Source organism: Phocoena sinus, chromosome 7 (assembly GCF_008692025.1).
Source record: "Phocoena sinus isolate mPhoSin1 chromosome 7, mPhoSin1.pri, whole genome shotgun sequence".
Taxonomy (NCBI): Eukaryota; Metazoa; Chordata; class Mammalia; order Artiodactyla; family Phocoenidae; genus Phocoena; species Phocoena sinus.
In genome coordinates this window covers 45,817,444-45,838,292 of record NC_045769.1, presented here as the reverse complement: position 1 = coordinate 45,838,292, position 20,849 = coordinate 45,817,444, and the positions used below count along the sequence as shown (strand labels likewise).

Here is a 20,849-nt window from a genome sequence, read left to right as displayed (position 1 = left end):
TTTTTCAAAAACACTTTTGGTTCTAATCAGTGGGATTGTCTTTACAATCATTTTATGAGACATGAAGGAAAATTGGAATCATTACTTTGTATTCACATTTTGTTTTTTGATGCAGTGTCACACAATTTTACTTATTTAATCCTACTTATTCACCAGAAATTGCAACAAATCATTTTTGGCAGTTAAAAAAATTAAACCTACTCTCAATAGGTTCACCAGTGGAAACAGTGAAAATAATGCTTCAAACAAATATGTAATTGAGAGGGAAAAGAATGAACTAAACCTAGCAACTCCGATGTTTTCATTGATGAGGAAAACATTCATTTAAATATAAAGTTTCTGATCTGTTTGAAAGCATTTAGGGCTACTAAATTCAACTTAATACATGGGGATTGAAAGAATGGGTCCTGGAATCAGATTTCCTGGGTTTGAATCCTGGCTCTGTGTTCACTAAGCATGTGGTCTTTGGGAAGTCATTTTACTCATTTGCAAAACAGGTATAGCATTAGTCATGCTCACAGGGTTGTAGTGAAGATTAAATAAATTATATGTACATGTTATATATTTTACTTATATATTCTATTTTTATATATTATATTAAATACATATAAAAATAAATACATACCAATAAAACTTAGAATAAGGCTGGCACATAGTAAGTATTAAATAAAAACTGCTGGGGCTTCCCTGGTGGCGCAGTGGTTGAGAGTCCACCTGCCGATGCAGAGGACACGGGTTCGTGCCCCGGTCCAGGAAGATCCCACATGCCGCGGAGCGGCTGGGCCCGTGAGCCGTGGCTGCTGAGCCTGTGTGTCCGGAGCCTGTGCTCCACAACGGGAGAGGCCGCAACGGTGAGAGGCCCGCATACTGCAAAAAAAAAATTAAAAAAAATAATAAAAACTGCTATTATTATTATTAGTATTCAGGGCTTTCTTTATTGTTTTAATTATGGACAATCGTCCACAATTATTTTTTCATGAAAATAACCTTCTTCTTACTAATAAAATCAAAACATGAAAACCCAATTCATAATTGAGTGCCTTATGTGCCAGGAACTGCATCAGGCATTAGATATTTAGTATTTTTCAAATTTTATTTTGAGATGATTGAATCTCTCTGCATTAACACTCTTTAGGGCTAAGTGCTTAAATGACATAGTCAAAAACAATTTCTGAGAATATTTTAATTGTGGGAGACACTATTTTTCTTCCTCACTCAACCCCATTCCTTGCCTTTATCTATGCAAACTAACATTTATAAGCCAAACATTTTCCTATAAGCTTTAAAAAAAATTATCTTTTGGATGGTGATCCAAAATAAACAGTTCAAATAAGATATGCTTTGGGAAAATGTTAATAAACTTGCCCTGGCAAATTATTTGAGTTTCCTTGTATTACTTTCATTTGGCAGGGATTTTATTTGGGGATTTAAAAAAAAAAAGAAAGGAAGAAAAATATCATAAAACTTTACAGATGGATATTTTTATTCTAAAGTGATGATTTTCTTATAAAACCAGGTTGAGAATTAAGAAGCCTTTAATTTAAATTTAGATTATATAAATTAGACTAGAAAAATAATGAAATCACCAGAAAACAGAATAGGTCAGTACTTCCTGAGCACTTACTTACTGAGTGAGTACCTTCTCTTTGAGACTACATGCAAGGTACCAGAGAAACAGTGACCACCAGAACAGACACAGCCCTTTCTCTATGGAGCTTTCATTCTTGCAGAAAATATAAAATAATAATTATGAGTAATCAAGTAAATTATCATAATAAGTAAATAACTACCAGAAAATAATGAGAGAAAATAACTGAACTAGTGGCCACTTCAGGAATGTGCCCATTCAATATGACCCATATCTTGGCCTTCTTTTTCAATATTTTAAAATTCTGTGTCTTAAGATTTCTTTACCCCAAACTCTTGATGCCCACTTCCCCTAAGTTCTAAGCTGTTGAGAAGAGGAAATGAGAAGTGTTCTCTTCACCTTTTTTAGCCAAAGAGAACAAAATTTAATTACACCAGTGTAGTGTTGGAAAAAAACAACTAGGAAGAGAGCTAACACCATGGTTAGCTCTTTTTGCTAACTAGTATGGCTGCAATCATTAACAATTTGGTAAGATTCCAAAATCCACAGCCCCTAGAAATTTTCCTGGATTCCCTACTTGGAGAAACACTACAAGCAACTTACAGCACACTAAATCAGAAAGGTTGGCCTGGAAAACCATTTATGTAATTTCTCTGCTTTTGTTTTGGGGAATCTTCCAAATGAAGTGTCTAGAGAATCAGATATAATTTTGAGCAGGGTATGCTAACGTGGCTTCAACAATGATTTTACTTTTCTTGTAATTTTGCACCTGACATCATTTTTTCCAGTGGTGTGTCATGCTGTCCCAATTGACTGTCTGGCCATATTTTGCTCTGGTGTCTGCTATAGCAAAAAGTGCAGATATAAAGTTACCTTCTTCAACCTGATGTTAATTTCGGTGAAATCTCTCAAGATGTATCCTCTTCCCTTTTCCTCCGCTAAAGCTCTATGATTTCAAAGAGTCCATCAGTTCTTGATTATATTTTGAATAGGAAAGAGTAACTCTCTGATATTTTAAAATATTTCAAGAGACTTATTTTAGCTTAGGCTTTCTTCTTCATTAGTTAGTCATCACAATTAATAACTAGCCAACATATTTCTTTCTTATTTCTTCCGTTCCCCACCATAAAAATACGTTTTTTTTGAAACGTACTTTTATTTGAAGTACACCACTTCAAACTGGGAGATGGAGAGGGCCAAGGAATTTTCATACAATCCTATGCAGTTTGATCACATAGTGCCTCCAACTCTAACCTTTAGCTGTTGGCCTCTCACTGCCAGTCATACCCTAACTGATATTTCAGGAGTGACCATTTCAGCTCACACCAAGCAACAATCAAGAGTGATACAACCCAGATGCTGAATCTAGGTCAATGAGGCTGCTCACTTTGGAGCTGACCTTGACCCAAACAACCGAAAACTGGATTCCAACTCCTACACACAGGGGTCCTCTCAAGAATACTATTACCTGCTTCTATATATTCCTTGGTATACTCAACTAACCCAACTGGCATTTCTATACTTCTCTGGGGAATTTAAACCAATAAAGCAAGCAATAAGAAAAAAGACATTCAACATTTGTCTTACATTATGTGTGGGGTGCCTGTATTTGTGGAAGAGAAGGAAAATGTCAGTATTTTGATGACTTGATTATTTTACATTTTTTTTTTCCTTTTTAGAATTTTTACTGCAAGGAAATTGAGTCAAGGGAAGTGAAACAGTTCGAAAGTGTAAGAACTCCTCGTTGAAGTATTTTCTTCTTATGATACTCACTTATATGTCATTTAAAATTTTTTATCCCCAAAATAAAACAGATGAAAATAGTGATGCATTTCTAGCTCAATTATTTAAATTGATTTGGAAATTAACTTTTGACTTTCTTGTCATTCTTTCTTATCATCCTTGGCAAATTACCTGTGTTTCTTTCCATTTAAAAAAAAATTTCTTTTTTTTTTTAGTGGTCTCTTACTTGTGATACTTGTGGTAAACACAGAGTTTGACTGTTTTCAATTTGTTTGCTAACTAGTTCTATTGTTTACTTTTTTTTTTCAATTTTAGAAATAAATTCATAACATCTGGAAGTCTTAAAAACCAATTATAAATCCAAAGACTTCCTACGCTGGAAAGAATGACCTTCCTTTATTCAGAGTGATGGAAATACTGGGAAAAATTAATTTATTAAAAATTACATGAGTTCTAAAGGATATCAAGGAAATAGATTACTTCACATGCATTCTGTTGGATTAAGTGTTTTCTGTTGTAAATCATGACACTTGACGCTTATTAATTGCATACTCTATGTAAGGCACTGTAGTAGTTACTATTGGGTATAAAATGATGATTAAACCTGAATCTTGCTTTCAGTAGCTTTCAGTCTAGCAAGAAAGATAAAACACCATAAATTAAAAGAAACTAAGAGCCATGGGAAAGCTAAAGGAGATTAGAGGAGGAGGAGAATTATCTCAACAGGGAGGATCAGAGAGATTTCCTAAATTAGGTGATGTTTGGGTTGGGTGTTAAAAATTGAGTAGGACTCGACCATATGGAGTCGAGGGAGGCTCGTTTCAGACGGGAAGGCAGCATAAGGAAAGGCATGTATACAAATAAATGTGTTAGGTATTGGAGAAAGAGAGCCATTTGATTCTCATTAGTCAGATGTTTTGACCTAATCACTTCATGAAATATACCTAAGATCTGTGAAATGATGAAGGGTAGAGGCAGATTCTTGGTATGGGTCCTGTAAATTTTAAGAAATTCTTATATTATTAAACACTTAACTTTTCCCCCATACTTTTATTTATTTACTTTTCGGTAAGTCTAAAATCTCAAGGGGCACAGCATCATGTGGATTCTGTGTCCAGTGGCCTTCGCAGGAAGATTGCTTCAGAATTTGGCACAAACCGTGCCACTGTTTCCATGAGCACAAGTGGACTGACTTTTCCCCACATTTTTTTTGGTTTCGTCTGGTTGGCCACCAGGAGTCACTGTGTTCTTTGCTTTGTATACAAAAGAACATTTCTTGCCAAAATAGAATTTAGTTTTATTTCAGATATTATTAGCATCTTCAGTTTTAAGAAAAGCTGGGTGGTACTCCCTCTTATTCTGGAGATCCCACTTTAGCCAGCAAAAATGGCCTTGGACCACAACCTTCCAGACGTATCTGCATTTTAGAAATTCTATTCCCAGAGGGCGTCCACATGTACCAAGATGGCAGAAAGAGAATGCCTAATATTTCAACTACTACATTCCAATCCAGTCATTCTTTTTTTATACTTATGACCTATTACCTATGATCTACACAGGACTGTTTGCTGCTGTGCATGATTTTTACAAGAGTTGTTTTTTTTTTTTTTTTTTGGGGTACGCGGGCCTCTCACTGTTGTGTCATCTCCCGTTGCGGAGCACAGGCTCCGGACGCGCAGGCTCAGCGGCCATGGCTCACGGGCCCAGCCGCTCCGCGGCATGTGGGATCTTCCCGGACCGGGGCACGAGCCCGCGTCCCCTGCATCGGCAGGCGGACTCTCAATGTGCATGATTTTTAAAAGGGGATGGGAATAAAAAATAAGAATATCCTATAGGCAGGAATAAAATAAATACATAAATAAATATAAAGCAAAGTTACAAAAATGGACATTGTCACATGAAAGCTAAGACTCCCGAGGGCAACACATCCTTTGGAACAAAAGGAGCCTATTTACCATAGCTTCCTTCCACCAAGAATCTAATATTGGAATTATTCCATATACCAATAACATGCCTAAATATAAAGCTTCTTTAAACATGATTTGATGTATAGACAAAAATGCAGTCTTCAGACAATCAAGCAGAATATTTGTTACATGAGCAGTGATGCTGACCTGAAGAGGGGTTAGTTGTACAGAGTAACAGTCATAATAAGTTATACCTGGAAAGGTCACGTTTACCTCCATTTATTTGGTGAGAGAGAAGCAGGTGGCTCTAAATTTCTTTGTCCTAAAGAATTATTTGGATTAAGAGACCCTAAATATGGCCCCCCATGGAATATCTGAATATAAAAATATTGAGAGGAATTAAAATCACTCTCCATTTGAAGCATGTAAATCCAATAAATTTGGCTTTGGCCTATCTCATGCTTCTATCAGAAGATCGTAATTTGGGCTTTCTTTTTATCTTCAGACAGAATTGGCTTCATTTGAAAAGCTATTGCAGCTGTGTTGGATACCGCTGAAAATTCCTAAGTATGACTCAGATGACAAATTATATTTGATAGAGAGTCTGGTGGGATTTGCAGAGTAGAGCTTCAATCCTGAGAATGATTAAGTTAACTGAAGACCCAACAGGGAACTTCTGAACTCCTACAAGATGTTACTCCCAGACTCTGTGTCACCTTTGTGACAAAATTTATAAAGTAATCACACTGTTCTGAAATGAGTCAGTATGTTAGGTAATGAGATAGATTCCAATTTTCTGTGAATTTTCAAATATAATTACAATAATTATGATGGCAAATAAATATCATTGAAACATAAGTATATAAAGACTTCATTCCAGGAGGACATAATCATAATACTTCATAAACTTTCACAATTCAAACATATACATTAAAGCAGTTTCCAGGGAACTTCCCTGGTGGTGTAGTGGTTAAGAATCCACCTGCCAGTGAGGGGGACACGGGTTCCATCCCTGGTCCGGTCCCTGGTTCTGTCCCTGGTGCCACATGCCGCGGAGTAACTAAGCCTGTGCGCCACCACTACCGAGCCTGAGCTCTAGAGACCGTGAGCCACAACTACTGAAGCCTGTGTGCCTAGGGCCCGTGCTCCGCAGCAAGAGAAGCCACTGCAACCAGGAGTCCCTGCTCACCGCAACTAGAAGAAAGCCTGCGCACGGCAATGAAGATCCAACGCAGCCAAAAATAAATTAATTAATCAATTATTTTTTTAAAAGCAGTTTCCAGGAAATTTTACTTGCTTAAATTTTAGTCAATCTTTAAAAGTATATGTGAATATATTAAAAATATATCTGCATATATATAAGCATATACACAGACACACATATAGACACACAAACACAGATGTGAATTCTCTTGCATGCCCTAAGATTGAACTCCATCATTCAGTATAAATTAATGAGGATTTACTCAAAACTTCTAAAATTACAGCAACACTGGAAATTAAATGATGATCCAAAATCAGAATATTTCTTTTTAAATTGGTCATTAACTCTACAACTGTACTCTTTCTCCATCTTTTTACAATCCCTCATTAGAAAAAAAAATGTATTCACCCAATTCCTAAATTGCATAAAAATATTGTTACCACATCAGTGACTAACTCAAGTGGAAAACATGGTGAAAAAAGGTTGGAAAGCATGCTATTTAATTCCAATGAGTAATTTTGAGGTCATGTAACCTCATTGAACTTTCTGTTCAATCTTGGGGTAATTTTCAGCTGAAAAATACCAGGAGAGAAATGCAGAACCTCAGGCTTAACAGCAAACGATATAAAAAATAGATAAGAATAGAGATACTTAGTGTTTCCAAAATGAGTACGTGTAGCACACTTCATTTTACTAAACATCAAGAAAATGTGAGTCCTGTCCAAAAGTAAAATTTCTAGGTTAAAGAGAAGTGGTTATCAATATAGTTCTATAGGAACAAAAATAAGGGGACAATTAACTCTACTTTAGGGAATAAGAGGAAATTACAGGGTCTTGAAGAACTGATCATAGTAATCATTCAGAAATTTGCCTGTCATGTCCCACTACCAATCTCACCGCCTCAATCTTAGATATACCTGTGGTTAGAAGTGCCCCAGTCATTCAATACAACATGACATTTGCAACCACATTTTGGCTCTACTACACACATATTGGTATTTGTTTACATTATTTTAAAGGGAACACATCTCTCCAAACATGTTTTCACCACATAAAGTGAACTGACCCACCTCTCTAGGAATAGCAAAGAAAACTTGCATTGTATTTTACCATTGTAAATTACCCTATTTTAGGCTGCAATTCTGCTATGGATTCAGTATATTTTTAAGTGAATCCTACCACAGATACATTTTAAATGGTTTTACAGCGATTTGAAAGCATATAGAAAATGTCCATTAAAAAATGCACCTCCTTTGCTTAAAGAAGAAAGTTATATATGAAGCAGTATGAGAGAGAGAGAGAGACAGAGAAAGGGAGGGAGAGACTTCTCTTCCATGTGTTTTCCGTGATGGAGATAATTGATTTTCTTATCGCTATTGTAGAAAGCACTGCTGACATTCACTGGCTTACTGAATTCATCACAGCTGTGCTTATGCATCTCTCCCAAGCTCCATTTTCCACTGAACTGGAAAAGATTTGAATTTTTGTTTGATAATCTGCCACACCCTTGCTTTGCCTCATCTTTTCAGTTACCCTCTTTGTTAAAGGAGAACCAGATTAATCAGTGCTTTAGTTGGTGCAGGTGTTTAGATTTGTGTTAAAACTCTAAATGTGATCCAGACAGCAAAATGACATGTCTCTGTGAACTGGTTAATATCAGGGAAGTCAGGGATGTATAGAAATCAATGTGTGTCTAGATTACTACAAGGACATCAGCCCTTGGACTGCATAATAGAATTCAACACTGTCTGTATTTTGTCCAGTTGTGATACCAGCTGAGATCCACATCCATCTAGACACCTTATTAGAAAACATTTTGACATGAAGAGGAAAATAAGATCTGGGACATAGAATACAAAGGATCCTGGTGCAGGACCTCCAGATATGCTTGCGGTAGTGAAGAATGCCAAATCAGAAAATCTGGAGTATGATATTTATCTCTGGATCTCTCATGGATACCTTAAAACACAACAATTATTTTTTTATGCAAAGTATCAGCTAACTTTTTAAAAATGAGTACATCAATCATGAATTTTTCTCATGAGTATAAAACTTTTATTTGAATAGATAACCAAATTAAGAATTTTAGAACAAACCAAAAATACAATAGAAATTGTATATGTAATGCCTGAAATAAAGCATAAAAAACATTATTTAAAACTAATGTATCTAATTTTCCACATTGGAAACCAATTCTAATGAAGAAATTTAATAAATTTCAACTTTTATTGATCATGTACATAAGATAAGATAATGAATACAGATATATAAATTATTTTATGCAAGTGTCAGAGACACCAGGAGAAAAATGAATCATGTTTCTGAATTGGTTTGAACACAAGGGGATTTTTTTTTTTAATATAAAGTGAAGATGATTGAAAGACAGAAAAATGTATATAACAGTCTTTCCCCCAACAACTCCACTATGATCCAATAGCAAAGCTTATTTTCATGACTGTTCAATTGTTACTTTTTTTCCCTCAAGTAGTGTATCTCTGGTCTAAAATCAGAAGATGTACAAGAGATTGGTCCAACTAGTTTTCTTTTCCTGTCACCAGATGATGTCATCTACATTTGGACGTCTTTGTGCTTTTAGTAGCTGGGCCTGTAGGGAGGCAAGTGTACAACTGTCCTCTCTTATAGAATAGATGTACACCTACAATTATACAAATAACATGTAAATTGAGTAAAAAAAATTGTGTAACATGAATTGGGAGAAAGAAGAAGATGAAAACAGTTTTAACGGAGGAAAGTCTTGAACTGGGTATTAGAGAAGTGACTTCCATGAATTGGTGTGAGATGGGGAGAATTTTACATGCGCATACATGCATGGAGATGGGCATGGCTAAGTTGACATGGAAAAAATAAAATAAATGCATGTGACCTTGATTAGAATTGAATAGCTCATGTAGAATAGAGAGATGAATGAAGGAACTATGGACTGATGATTAGGGTATAAAGAAATATAGTGGTTAACAGAAATAACTTGGTACTGTGGACAAGCACATTTTTCTTGCAAAAATTTATCAAAGACCTATAAATAGTATTTGCCCCTCTTTAAAATATGACCCAGAAATTACTCCCCATATCCAGAAATACATTGAAAATCTATGTTAACGTGGCCTGGAAATTATACATACAAAAGTCTAAATCGAGAAATATTTATACTAATATTTATACCAATCTAGATAAAATGAGAACTTTTGGTACTCTTTTGATATTTCACCTGATAAGCTCTTTCTCTTTCTGTTTCTTACAAAGTCGAGACATGAAGGGCTAAATTTTTCTCTAGAAAAATCTGTTTCAGCTTTTACAAGCAGTACAAAATTTGCACTCTCACAAGGAATTACTCTTTGGCTGGCTAAAGAAATTTGTGACAAATAGAAACAGCTATAGATTAGTAACTAACTTTTAAGGTGCCACTCAAACATATCTTAGATACTTAGTCTTCTGACATTTGCCTGAAACTGAATTTCCAGGACCCAGAGTGGGTGGACAAACAGAGGCTTTTCTTCCAGTTAATCTTTTACAGTTCCCTATTTAAATTGAGTTAGGGTGGATTCTGGCAAAATCCCAATATAAAAGTCTTCTAGGAAGATCAGGTTGGCAAATTAGTCATGCCCAAGAAAAGGGCATCAAGAAATTTCTCAAAATGATGCAGTTGTTAATAAGGGGAGATAAAAAAATACCCACATCTAAGTCTTTTATTAAAACTCAAGGCAGAGCTTTTTGATATACATTCTTAAGTTGTGCAAAGACACGTATGACTAAAATATGAAACAAACTTATACATACACATATAGACACAAGCTCCAGATGTGCAATTTCTCCTAAGTTGTGTGTTGTGTCTTCCATAAGGGAAAAAGACATATTAATCATTTCTTTTACTGCTCAGGGGATGGGTGCTGCTCTCATATTTCAGAAAGGGGCTGGAGAGCGAAGGAAGCCAAACTTTTTCCTATTTAAGGCCAAAGCACAGGAATCTCAGTGGCTGAGTTTTATGACGGGCCCGGTGCTGAAGGGCAGGGAACAACTGATGGTGCTACTCTGAGCTGCTTTGCTTTTCTCCTTTTTGCACAAAGAGTCTCATGTCCGATATTTAGACATGATGAGCTTTGTGCAAAAGGGGATCTGGTTACTTTTCGCTCTGCTTCATCCCACTGTTATTCTGGCACAACAGGAAGGTGAGTAGGTACCGATTTCAAGAAACTTTATGGGGTTTTTGCCTTTACTTCTCTTTACAAATCAGTATAAAGGGGAAACCAGTCTCCTAAAAGCTAACTTCCTCTGTCAGCTCCCAGCTGTGAAACATAGTACTGACCAGGGTGGTGCTTTTTACATTTGCTTAAAGAGAATACTGTCCGTTTTGTATTTGAAAGTTCTCTGGTTGTTGAAGATAAAGATGTTCTTGTACTAACTTGTTTTCACGTTAACGGTACTGGAAACTTTTTTAAATGGCTTTACAAAGTTCCCCTCCTGGATTGTTAACATCGTGGAACGCTTCCCTAAGCAGTCTGGAAGTTATTGGTCTCTTGTAATACCTTTATGCTCTCCTTTGTATGCTGGATTCTTTGTCAGCATAGAGTATTAAGCATTGTTTACCCAGTAAGATAATGCATCTTAAAAATAGCATGCATTAAGCATAGTCTAAAGGAAAACACTACACATTATTAGAACCACTGAAATATATTTCTGTAAAATGGCAACAAGGTAATATCTGCAACGTTCTTTAAAGGTTCAAACTGTATAAAAGTTTCATTCCTGTTTGTATTCCTGTTTGTATTCAGTTTCAAGCACTTACATGGTTGATTAATACGTATCTTCTAATAATTTATTGTTAAGGGCCTAGTGTTTTCTGCATGTTCTACATTTTAACTGCATTTACATTGACAAAGAAAATATTTATGAAAATATTTTCAACAGGAATGTTTGACTTTTCTGCAAACAAGGTAAAGATATTAGTACTCTTTGACTTCAAAAAGTTGATTTGTTCTATTTTCTAATAAGTGCAAATGATGGTTCTCATGTTCTAATTTCCTCAAAACCATGTTTGGTTCATTATCTTACTGTGTGAAAATATTTATTTTAATTCATATGTTTCTCAGAGTCATTAAAATACCAGACATATTGGAATTAAACCTTTCATAGAAATGTCTTTAAATGCTAAGTTTGAAGATACTAGAAGAAATCATTACACATTCATTTCTATGTGCACATAATAAAAAAATGCTTACATTTAAACCTATAGTTTTTGCAAACATAGTGTCTGAAAACAGTTTTTCATTTTTAATGTCAGATATCTTTAGTGTCCTATAGGTTGTATATGTAAGTAGGGGGGAAATACCCAATGATATTTCTTCAGTTATATTCAGACCATGGCCACAAATGAAAAGAAACATCCATATTCCTTGTTCCCTTAATTTCCTCTCCTCCTTTTTCCTCTCCTCCCTTCCTTTCTCCACCTTCTTATCTCTCCACCCCCTTTGACTCCTTTAGACCTCTTCCCCCTTGTCATTCCTTCACTCATCACCCCACCCCCTTCCTAGGCAAGACCATCTCTCCTCCTCCTTCCCTGCTTCCTCTATCACCCCCGCCCTCATCCCCTAGTGCCCTCTGTGTGGCTTCATCTCTTTTCTTTCTTCCCTCCTCTTGTCTCCTCCCCCTTTCTTTCCCTTGAACTCTCAATCCTCTTTCCTCTGTTCCTCTCCTCTTCTCCTCCCCATTCTATTCTCCCAGAAGATGCCACAACCCCTAGTCCTTCCTTAGCTAAAATACCAAATGACTTCTACCACACCTCCACCTCAATCAAGACTTTTACCTTTTTAAAAATCCTTAAATTCTGCTAATTTCTGGGGAAAAAATCACAAAGTTCTCATTTATTGGAAAGACTGCAAACATTTAATGTTTAGTTCAAAAGAGTGACAAAATATTTGTGGTTGCCTGGTGGTTACAATCTTTTATAATCATTATGAGTATTTTTCTTCTCAATCTCACTTCAGAGGGGAAAAAAGTGTTTGATACCTACAGGATCTTTATATCACATAAGTTCTTTTTATTTTCCCTTTAACTGCAGAATATAATAAAAAACTATGAAATTTTGCTGATCCATTTGTATGCTTTTATGCTCACAAGAAGTTGTAAAGGATTTTGTTCAGTTTACTGCTTTTGTTTCTCATGAAAAAAGATGTTTAAGTTGTTTTTGAGATAGTAACATCTTATGTTCCCTGGAGGTTTTACAAAACAAGACCAAAAATTGCTGGTAGATTAGTTTTGGGGAGGTTACAGGAGGTAGTTGAATATACAGCACATTGAGAATAGTCATATAGAGTTCTGGGATATAGGTTTCTTATAAATGCCCTGAGAATCCCAGAAGCAGAACAGCTCCAATAAGCACTAACTTCTAGTCTACTCACATGAATATTCTAGAGCATAAAACATGTCCTCACAAAGAATTTTGGTCTTTTTACAAATCTGTGAAAGTTCTATCTAATTCATGTATTTTCTTCTACCAATGGAAAAATATGTTCTATTTTATATTTCCTGTAGTTTATAAACATGCCAGATTTTAAGCACAAAGACTTGCCACCTGACAGACAGTTACCATTTGCATAACCAATGCCAACATAAATGTTACACAGCTGGATTCCATACTTTATAATGAGATTTAAAAATATCACATGTGTGAATTTTAAATATTAAACACTACTTTCCTAAGAAAATAAGTATATTACTGATAAAATATTGTCAAACACGCATACTCAAACACAAACACATGGTAGCAATATTCAAAGACTTTTAGGAAATGGGCTTGAATGTTATGACCATTTTCAAAATTCCACATATAACTATTCCACATATAATATATAACTATTTTTGTGAATATTTGTCAAGTTTCTGATTTTTTAGACTATTTGACATATTTTAGTTACTGCTTATTAAATAGATAAAAGGATAAAAAGTTATTACTAAGTAATATTGCTTCATTAGGGCAGGGAGATAAACTTTATTTTAATTAAAAGTGTTCTAACGTTTGAGCTTATATTTAGTTACTCGGCTAATTACACTGTGATAATGAACTGTGGGCATTTAATTGTTTTAGAATTAAAGTCCACTGTAAATGGACTCAGAGAAATCAGTTCCTTATCACAGGTTATGAGAGTCTATTTTCTTTTACACTAATTTCCATTATGCTTTAAGAGGGGATTTGTTACTGATCAAGCACACTTTGAATTGCTAAATCTACTTTTTAAATAGGAGGCTCATCTAAAATGTAAGCAGAAATTATCTTCAGCTCTGTAAAAATATAAATTCCAAGAAAATAAAATATTGGTACAAAATTTTGTGTTTTTCATTAATGATACCTTGCATTTCCTCCCCACCTCTAGAGTATTCAACATCAGATGATCTAAAGGCCTCTAAGTAAATAGATATTCTGATTAAATTCTGAAATTAAACATCTCTGTATTGTAAGAGAAAAGAACAAAGCCAATGGAACAATTCTGGAAAAGGAAGACTGTGGTTATGTGCTTCTAACTAATTCAGATTCTTGGGTTGATGTCTTATCTACAGGCTCACTATAAAAAATCAAGAACCATTGGATATGAGTTTTCTGGGAGTAGAGTTGAGACTAAAAGCCCTCACAAAAGTCTCTGTTCCACACCTACAGAGTTGCATGCCAGAACTTGAGTAGTCACTCAGGGAGAAGAGTGCCATCTACTGAAACCCCATGGTTTCCATTGTGGATGACTGGTGCAGCGTTCCAAAGATTATGTAGCTCAGTTCTTTCATTCTGTAACATCAGATGATCTCACCACCTTGAAGTGATTAAAGTGGATTGCTTAAGAGTTAAAGATTTAAAGATGAAAGATGTTATTGCCTTTGCTGGACATGAAGAACATTTGTAAAGTTTCCAGGTCTACAATAACTTTCTGGAAACATCTCAGTGAGCTGTTTCTCGTAAAACAGTTTTTCTTGGAAAAAAAGTGTAGTGCTGTTGTTTTCTACATTCAAAAGAAAAAAATAAAATAAAATAGAAAAGAGAGGGGTGGTATGATGTAAAAAAATCTAGAGTTTTCAAAAGGGAAACTTGGCCTGTTTCATGTCAAGATGACAACGGAAAAAATAAGATAGCAATTCTTACACAAACCATTTGTTAACTGCAGTTTGGGGAGCTACATTAAACACTAGAATTTCTGTCTGTGCCTAATGAAAACACAGCAGAAATGAATTCCTTTCAGATTAACTAATAAAACCGTTGTATTTTCCATGACTGAGGTCAAGAACTGCCGTTTAAAATGTAATCTTAGTGAACAAAATGAAAAGTTCAAAGAAGAGGGCAAAAATTAAAGTGCCCCAAAGATGTAAACATTGAACATAAAGGATTCAGAACCTATTAAAAATTAAATTTGCTTTGAAAAGTCACATTAAGAAATTACTGCTTCAGTAAAATGGCATTTATTTTTCCAAAACTTTGTTTTCTGTAGTGTTTGGTGTGGAGGATAGCAAACAGGGACTGTGTTTCTCAAGTTAATTAAAATCAGAGAAACACTCTGGAGCTGCCTGGTATGTTCATAAATGTCCAGATTCAGAAGGGAAGCTTTTAATGTAGTTAGAAGTTCATTAATATGAATCATTTAGTAACTATATTTTCTGAAAATCAATCTTAGACATCCTAAATATGTTTTTTTGCACTGGATACATAAGCCTTATCTGTTTATTGTTGTTGCCGCTGATAGGATCCTGCTTCTCTGTATCTAGTAAAATGTATGCTGAGTTCCCAGTCCCAGTTAATCCTGTTGGTGGTCTGGATGTCATTAGGGTGGTCTTGGAGATTAAAGTCTTTTTCATAAGGTCAGGAGAAAATAAACAACAGAATTCAACTCCAGATATTATCTTCTTGTTTTGAGGCCAGATTGAAAAGATATTCTGCAGAAAAATGTTATTCCTTAAAAAAAACAAGAAATAAACCCGTCTTTTTAGATTCTGATTTTAAGCTTGCAGGATTTAGAAACCATAATGGGACAGAGCTTTGAAGTTAACTTCTTTAATCCCACCCTGCCCTTGAAACTGCAGAAAGGGAATAGAATGTAGTAGTTAAGAGTATGGAATTTAGAGACAGCTTTCCTAATTTCAAATATTAGCTTTACCTCTTACCATATAAAACCTTGGGAAAATCACTTCATGTCTCTGTATCTCAGATTTCCCACCTGTAAAATGAGGATTATGACAACACCCACTTCACAGGGCCTGTTGAAAGATTAAGTAAAATAGATATACGAAGCGCTCAGAACAGGGCTTGCAACATAAGAGATACAGATACAAACTCTGCCTAGTATTAGTTTTACTAACACTGGAAAATAAAATTACTGTAAGGAAGAAATTAAAGTACTTAATGATTTAGTGATAAGGAAGGTAAGAATAACATTTTGGTTATCAGACATAAAACTTAAAGATGTTTGCCAACTGTAATTATACAAGTAGAATATATTTTCCTCAGTAATCCTATAATTGATCACTAATCAGATTATATTATAATGTAATTGCTGATTGTTAGGTATATGATACTTTTAATTCTAATTCTCTAATTTTTTTTTATTTTTCACAGGGCAAAACATTAACCACCTTAAAGGAAATTTCTAATTGGAAACATAAAAATCATATAACTATAAAGAATAAAACAAGGAAACATCTAGAAATGATTATTCATAAAATTTCTTGGTTTTGTGTTTGTTTTCTTTTTCTGTAGGGGACAAGAATAAGAAGAATCTACCTTGTCCATGCAAAACATTTTAAAATTGAAATTATCTATCTACTTAGGTCTACAGATATTTCCTTCAATCCTTTTTGTTAATTCATCTAACATACTTTAACATACTCTGATTAATAATAAGCAGTCAAAACATATTTATTAAAATGTATGTTCTTCAAACATAAATATCATTTAAAAGCCAAACATATTTCAGTTGGAAGCTATATGAACTCCTTTTGCTCACACTTACAAAATATTCAACTTTCTACAGTAAGAGGAAAATAATGTTACGATAATTTGCATATCACATCTGTTATTTTTAGATTTTCAGATTAAAGAAAACCTTCTCTCTGAAGAGGATTCAATAAGAAAAGAGAAAAAAATTAAACTTATCACTCAAGCTAAATTAACAATTTGATTGGATGCTTTAGGGCATATTATTTTTACTCCAAAAATGTAATTAAGACAAACATAACTTGCATTATATTTTAGTCACTACAGTAAAATTCCATCAATCAGCATAAATTAACATTTGAAGAATGGAAACCAAAACACCAAAAAAGAAAGCTTTTAAGAACATCTGAAAATATTAAATTATGTTACTTGGTTTTATTTTTCTCTAAAGTTCCAAAACAGAGAGCTAGGAAATAAAAGAGTCAAAGAGTGGATTATGTCATACACTAGCTTCATTTTGTTTTATAACTTAGATGATGATTTAGTCTAATGCATTGTTTGAGTGACCACAGAGAAATTTATTTCAGGACAGTTCTTTGTACTAAGGAACTTCACATTAAGTGACATGAGAGGTGGGGTTTAAAATTAATTACACATTGGAACAGGGAGACTTAGTTTAAGCAATAACAATAAAGGAAGTAATTGGGAAATCTATTACTTGTCCAGCAGTAAAAATGAGATTATTTACTTTTTCTTTAACATATTTACAAAAGTATGTATCTTATTTTTTTTCATCAAAGCTGCTCTGAATTTAGATATCTAAGAAAAGAAGGGAATAATATGAGATGACTACTGTTTCTGAATTCCATTTTCTATTTTATTTCTAAATGCTGCAAGTGGCTAACTAGAGCATTTTATTCCTCTTGAAAGCAAAACATTTTTTTCCTTGACTCTGCCATGATTTTCTCATATATAACTAGGCTATGGTCCTAAAACTGAGGACCGTGAGACATCTGTGTAATAGGTTTAGCTTCTGAGAGAACATATTGCCAACCATATTTTGTCATGCACAAAACACAGAGTTAGAGGCAACTACATAAAATTCTCCATTCTTTCAACAAGGGTGACTGAGGTGGAACTGCAGAGAAAAGTCTGACTTTCAGCTACAAGTTTCTACAGGAACTGACTTTTCAGGAGAGCCAGATTTCTTTCAAATGAATGTGAGATAAGTTACGGCAATAAACAAAAGTGCATTAATTCTTACTTTTCAAGTATTCCACCTTTCTTCTTTTATTTAGAACAACATCACCTTTAAAAAAAAGAGAAGTACACCAAATTAACTCAACCTTTATATTGAGACCTCTATGTTTTAAAAAGCATAACACACATGGCTTCTAATAAAATTTGGAAAGAAAAGGCTAAATAATTTTCATTTATGTAACACTGAGTTTAACCCCAATTCTAAAAAATTCATTTACAACTTTAATGTCAATATTATGCTCATTTGTTTAAAAGTTTGCAGAGCGAATGTAAAATACCGTATCTCTAGGTTGTGATAGTACCTTCAATGAGACACAAATATAGGAGGATGAATACACAAGGGAAAATGTTTTATGTTGATTTTAAAGCAGAATAAGAACGTAGGAAGAGAAGATATTTAAAATACAACATGCTTGACCCTAGTTTTAACTGTTATCTTCATTTGTATCCAACAGCTAATTTTTATAAAACAGGTCCTATGTTAAATATAGAAAGATATTCTTGACCCAAAGACAAAGAGCTAAAAAAAGAGCTAAAAAAAGTATTAGTATAAACTGGTCGTATATTTTTCTCAGCTTTATTGAAATATAAATGACAAATGAAATTGTATATATTTAAGGTGTACAACATGATGAGTTGATATATATACACATTGTGAAATGATTACCACAATCAAATTAATTAATACATCCACATAGTTACGTGTGTGTGTGTGTGCGTGTGTGTGTGGTGAAAACACTTAAAATCTACTCTCAGCAAATTTCAAACATATATTGGCCTATGGTCAATATTCTTTATACTAGTGATATCTTCAAGGAAGCTGAGAAGCCTGATATCCACATTATTAATGAGAAAAAATCTTGAGCTAAAACTAATCTGTTGGGACACTTCATATAATGTTAATTTAGAGAAATTTTTAAAAAATAATTCATCTTAAGAAAAGGGAGCCAGTGTAAAGTTTGAAATATGTATGTCATACAATTTCATTAAACAACCTTCCATCTCATCAAAATTTTCATGCCTTTTCTGAAAACCAGTGAACTTAGTTCCTAAATATGTCATTTCTGCTTAGAGAACAAATTTAATGCCTAGATCCTTTAAATTACTACTGTTCATAATAATATGAAAAAGATTGCACTTCTCTTAAGCATATCTTTCAAAACACCATTTAAACAGGCCTACTTCATTCACATGAGGTAAGCATTTTGGCATTCAGCTTTTATGCTCACAAAGTATAAAGGAATGCTCCTTTAAAAGCTTAGACAATATTTCTTTCCAACGTTCTCATCTGTTTCAAACATGGAGGAGGAACTATAATAACTTTTTAAAATAAGCAGATTCTTTCTTGCCTACTTCAAATTGCAGTGAAACAATCATACTTTCTTTTATTAGCTGTAAACACATTGGGTAATTGTAACAAGAAAAGACTTTTAAACTTCTTGAATCCATCAGGGGTGTGGCACAAGATGATTAAAGTTGTATCTGCACACATAGATGGAAATGAGGAGGGGAGGTACGCTGTAGAGTCCCTAGATTCTAAAATTCTCCTTTTTTGGTGAACATTTTTTACTGAATCAGCCAAACCTCTATACTCAAAATATTTAGCATTACTTCAGGTATGGAGAGGATATAAAAACAGGAACTTGAAGAGGTGATCTTCATGGCTGTATGTAGTATCCAGGTGGAAAAATCTCAGGACTCTCTCAAAGGCCTCTTGGCCACAAGGCACCAAAGTGTTCTTAAATGACTTGCCTTCTCCCAAGCAAGCCTCTTTCAACAGACAAAAGTTCGGGCTCTGAGAAAATAAAATTTCACTGTTTCACAAAAATACAAATACTGAACAAGTATGTGATTTGTTGTTGGCAAAAATTTTTGCATATGTTTAGAAACTTGTAATTTATTTTCTCAGTTACTGGCAAGCTATCAAAGTAATCCTCAAGAGCTAAAGTTGTATTCAAGCACAGTCCACAGCTAATGCTTTAAGAATTGAGACCTGGTTTTATTTTGGCAACCCCTAAGCTGATTCATTGTTAATAGCTGCTGAAATGTCAGTATCTTACATATAATTAGGAAACAAGTCTAAAATTTTCGTTGAAGCAAATTTTTGACCATTTTAAGCCACACATACACATGGTCATGATTCATATTTTTCCTTATTATCCTTGCAATTTTTGTTTTAAAAACTTTTTTTTTTAGTGATTTGGAAACCTCTTTACATCCATATGAGGTATACAATATATTATATTATATCATATTATGTTGACCTACTAATGCCCAACAGAGCTAGCAGTGATATTCAATACATACAATAAGACTTGTTAAGATTTTCCCCGGAATCTGGAGGAGTTTTATGTTGCCAAGAGTAATTCAGTTTTCCCCTGAATTTCTCAACTAAGTTAATAAAATCCAGAAAGTCTTCAGAGTTAGTGACAAAATCATCTTTATAGTTTAATGCTCCCATCTATAGTTGAAGCAAAGAATAGAAATTAGATAGCAAAACTTGTTTTCAATTGCACAATTAATAAGTAAATGTTTAAGCGATTGTCAGATTTCCACTGGTATTAAGTTCTTACTACAAGCAAAAGTAAAATACCTGCTGGCCCTAAGGAAAATTTACCTTAGTATGCCAATTTGATGTTAATAAACAGATTTGGTATTTAATGCAGTCTCTTACTACTTAGCAAATTATGGAGGAAGACCATGATATTCTTCATAATTTAATTTTTGGATTTTTTTGAATGTGCAAAATATTATACCATCTCTCTTATTTTTCAGTTGTTGAAGGAGGATGCTCCCATCTTGGTCAGTCCTATGCGGATAGAGATGTCTGGAAACCAGAACCATGCCAAATATGCGTCTGTGACTCAGGATCTGTTCTCTGTGACGACATAATATGTGATGACCAAGAATTAGACTGTCCCAACCCCGAAATCCCATTTGGAGAATGTTGTGCAGTTTGCCCACAGCCTCCAACAGCTGTGAGTTTAAAGAAAATCTGTACATACTCAAGATTCATATTTAAACACATGAATAGTTCCTATGTCATAGGAGCCTGAAAGGAAGTGAAAGTAATGTCCAGCAAATAATCACATGGGTATTACCAATAAAAGGTGAACCTTCCTGTTAAAAACCAGGGATTGGATGCAATTTAGGATAAGAAATTGGGACACACTTCATGGGAAAATTGTTCCTATCTATGTCCTGTTTAATCTATATCTTTTCCAT

The 20,849-nt window shown here is 34.3% G+C and overlaps 1 protein-coding gene and 1 pseudogene across 4 annotated transcripts in view; one reads left to right on the top strand and one right to left on the bottom strand.

Moving 5' to 3' along the window:
* Positions 1-4,405: 4,405 nt before the first annotated feature.
* On the bottom strand, positions 4,406-7,880 carry LOC116756345 (annotated as a pseudogene).
* Positions 7,881-10,328: 2,448 nt separating this feature from the next.
* Positions 10,329-20,849, top strand: part of COL3A1 (collagen type III alpha 1 chain) — a 38,760-nt gene continuing 28,239 nt past the window's right edge. For 2 of the 4 annotated variants that reach the window (XR_004350845.1, XM_032638521.1), the window contains exons 1-2: positions 10,389-10,626; positions 20,400-20,602. Coding sequence is in view for 3 of the 4 variants with exons in the window: in XM_032638521.1 (XP_032494412.1) it covers positions 10,548-10,626; positions 20,400-20,602 (282 nt within the window). In the remaining variant the exon portion in view is untranslated. Of the gene's footprint in view, positions 10,627-20,399; positions 20,603-20,849 lie in introns of all 4 variants that reach the window. The other 2 variants (XM_032638520.1, XM_032638522.1) reach the window with 2 other exon arrangements.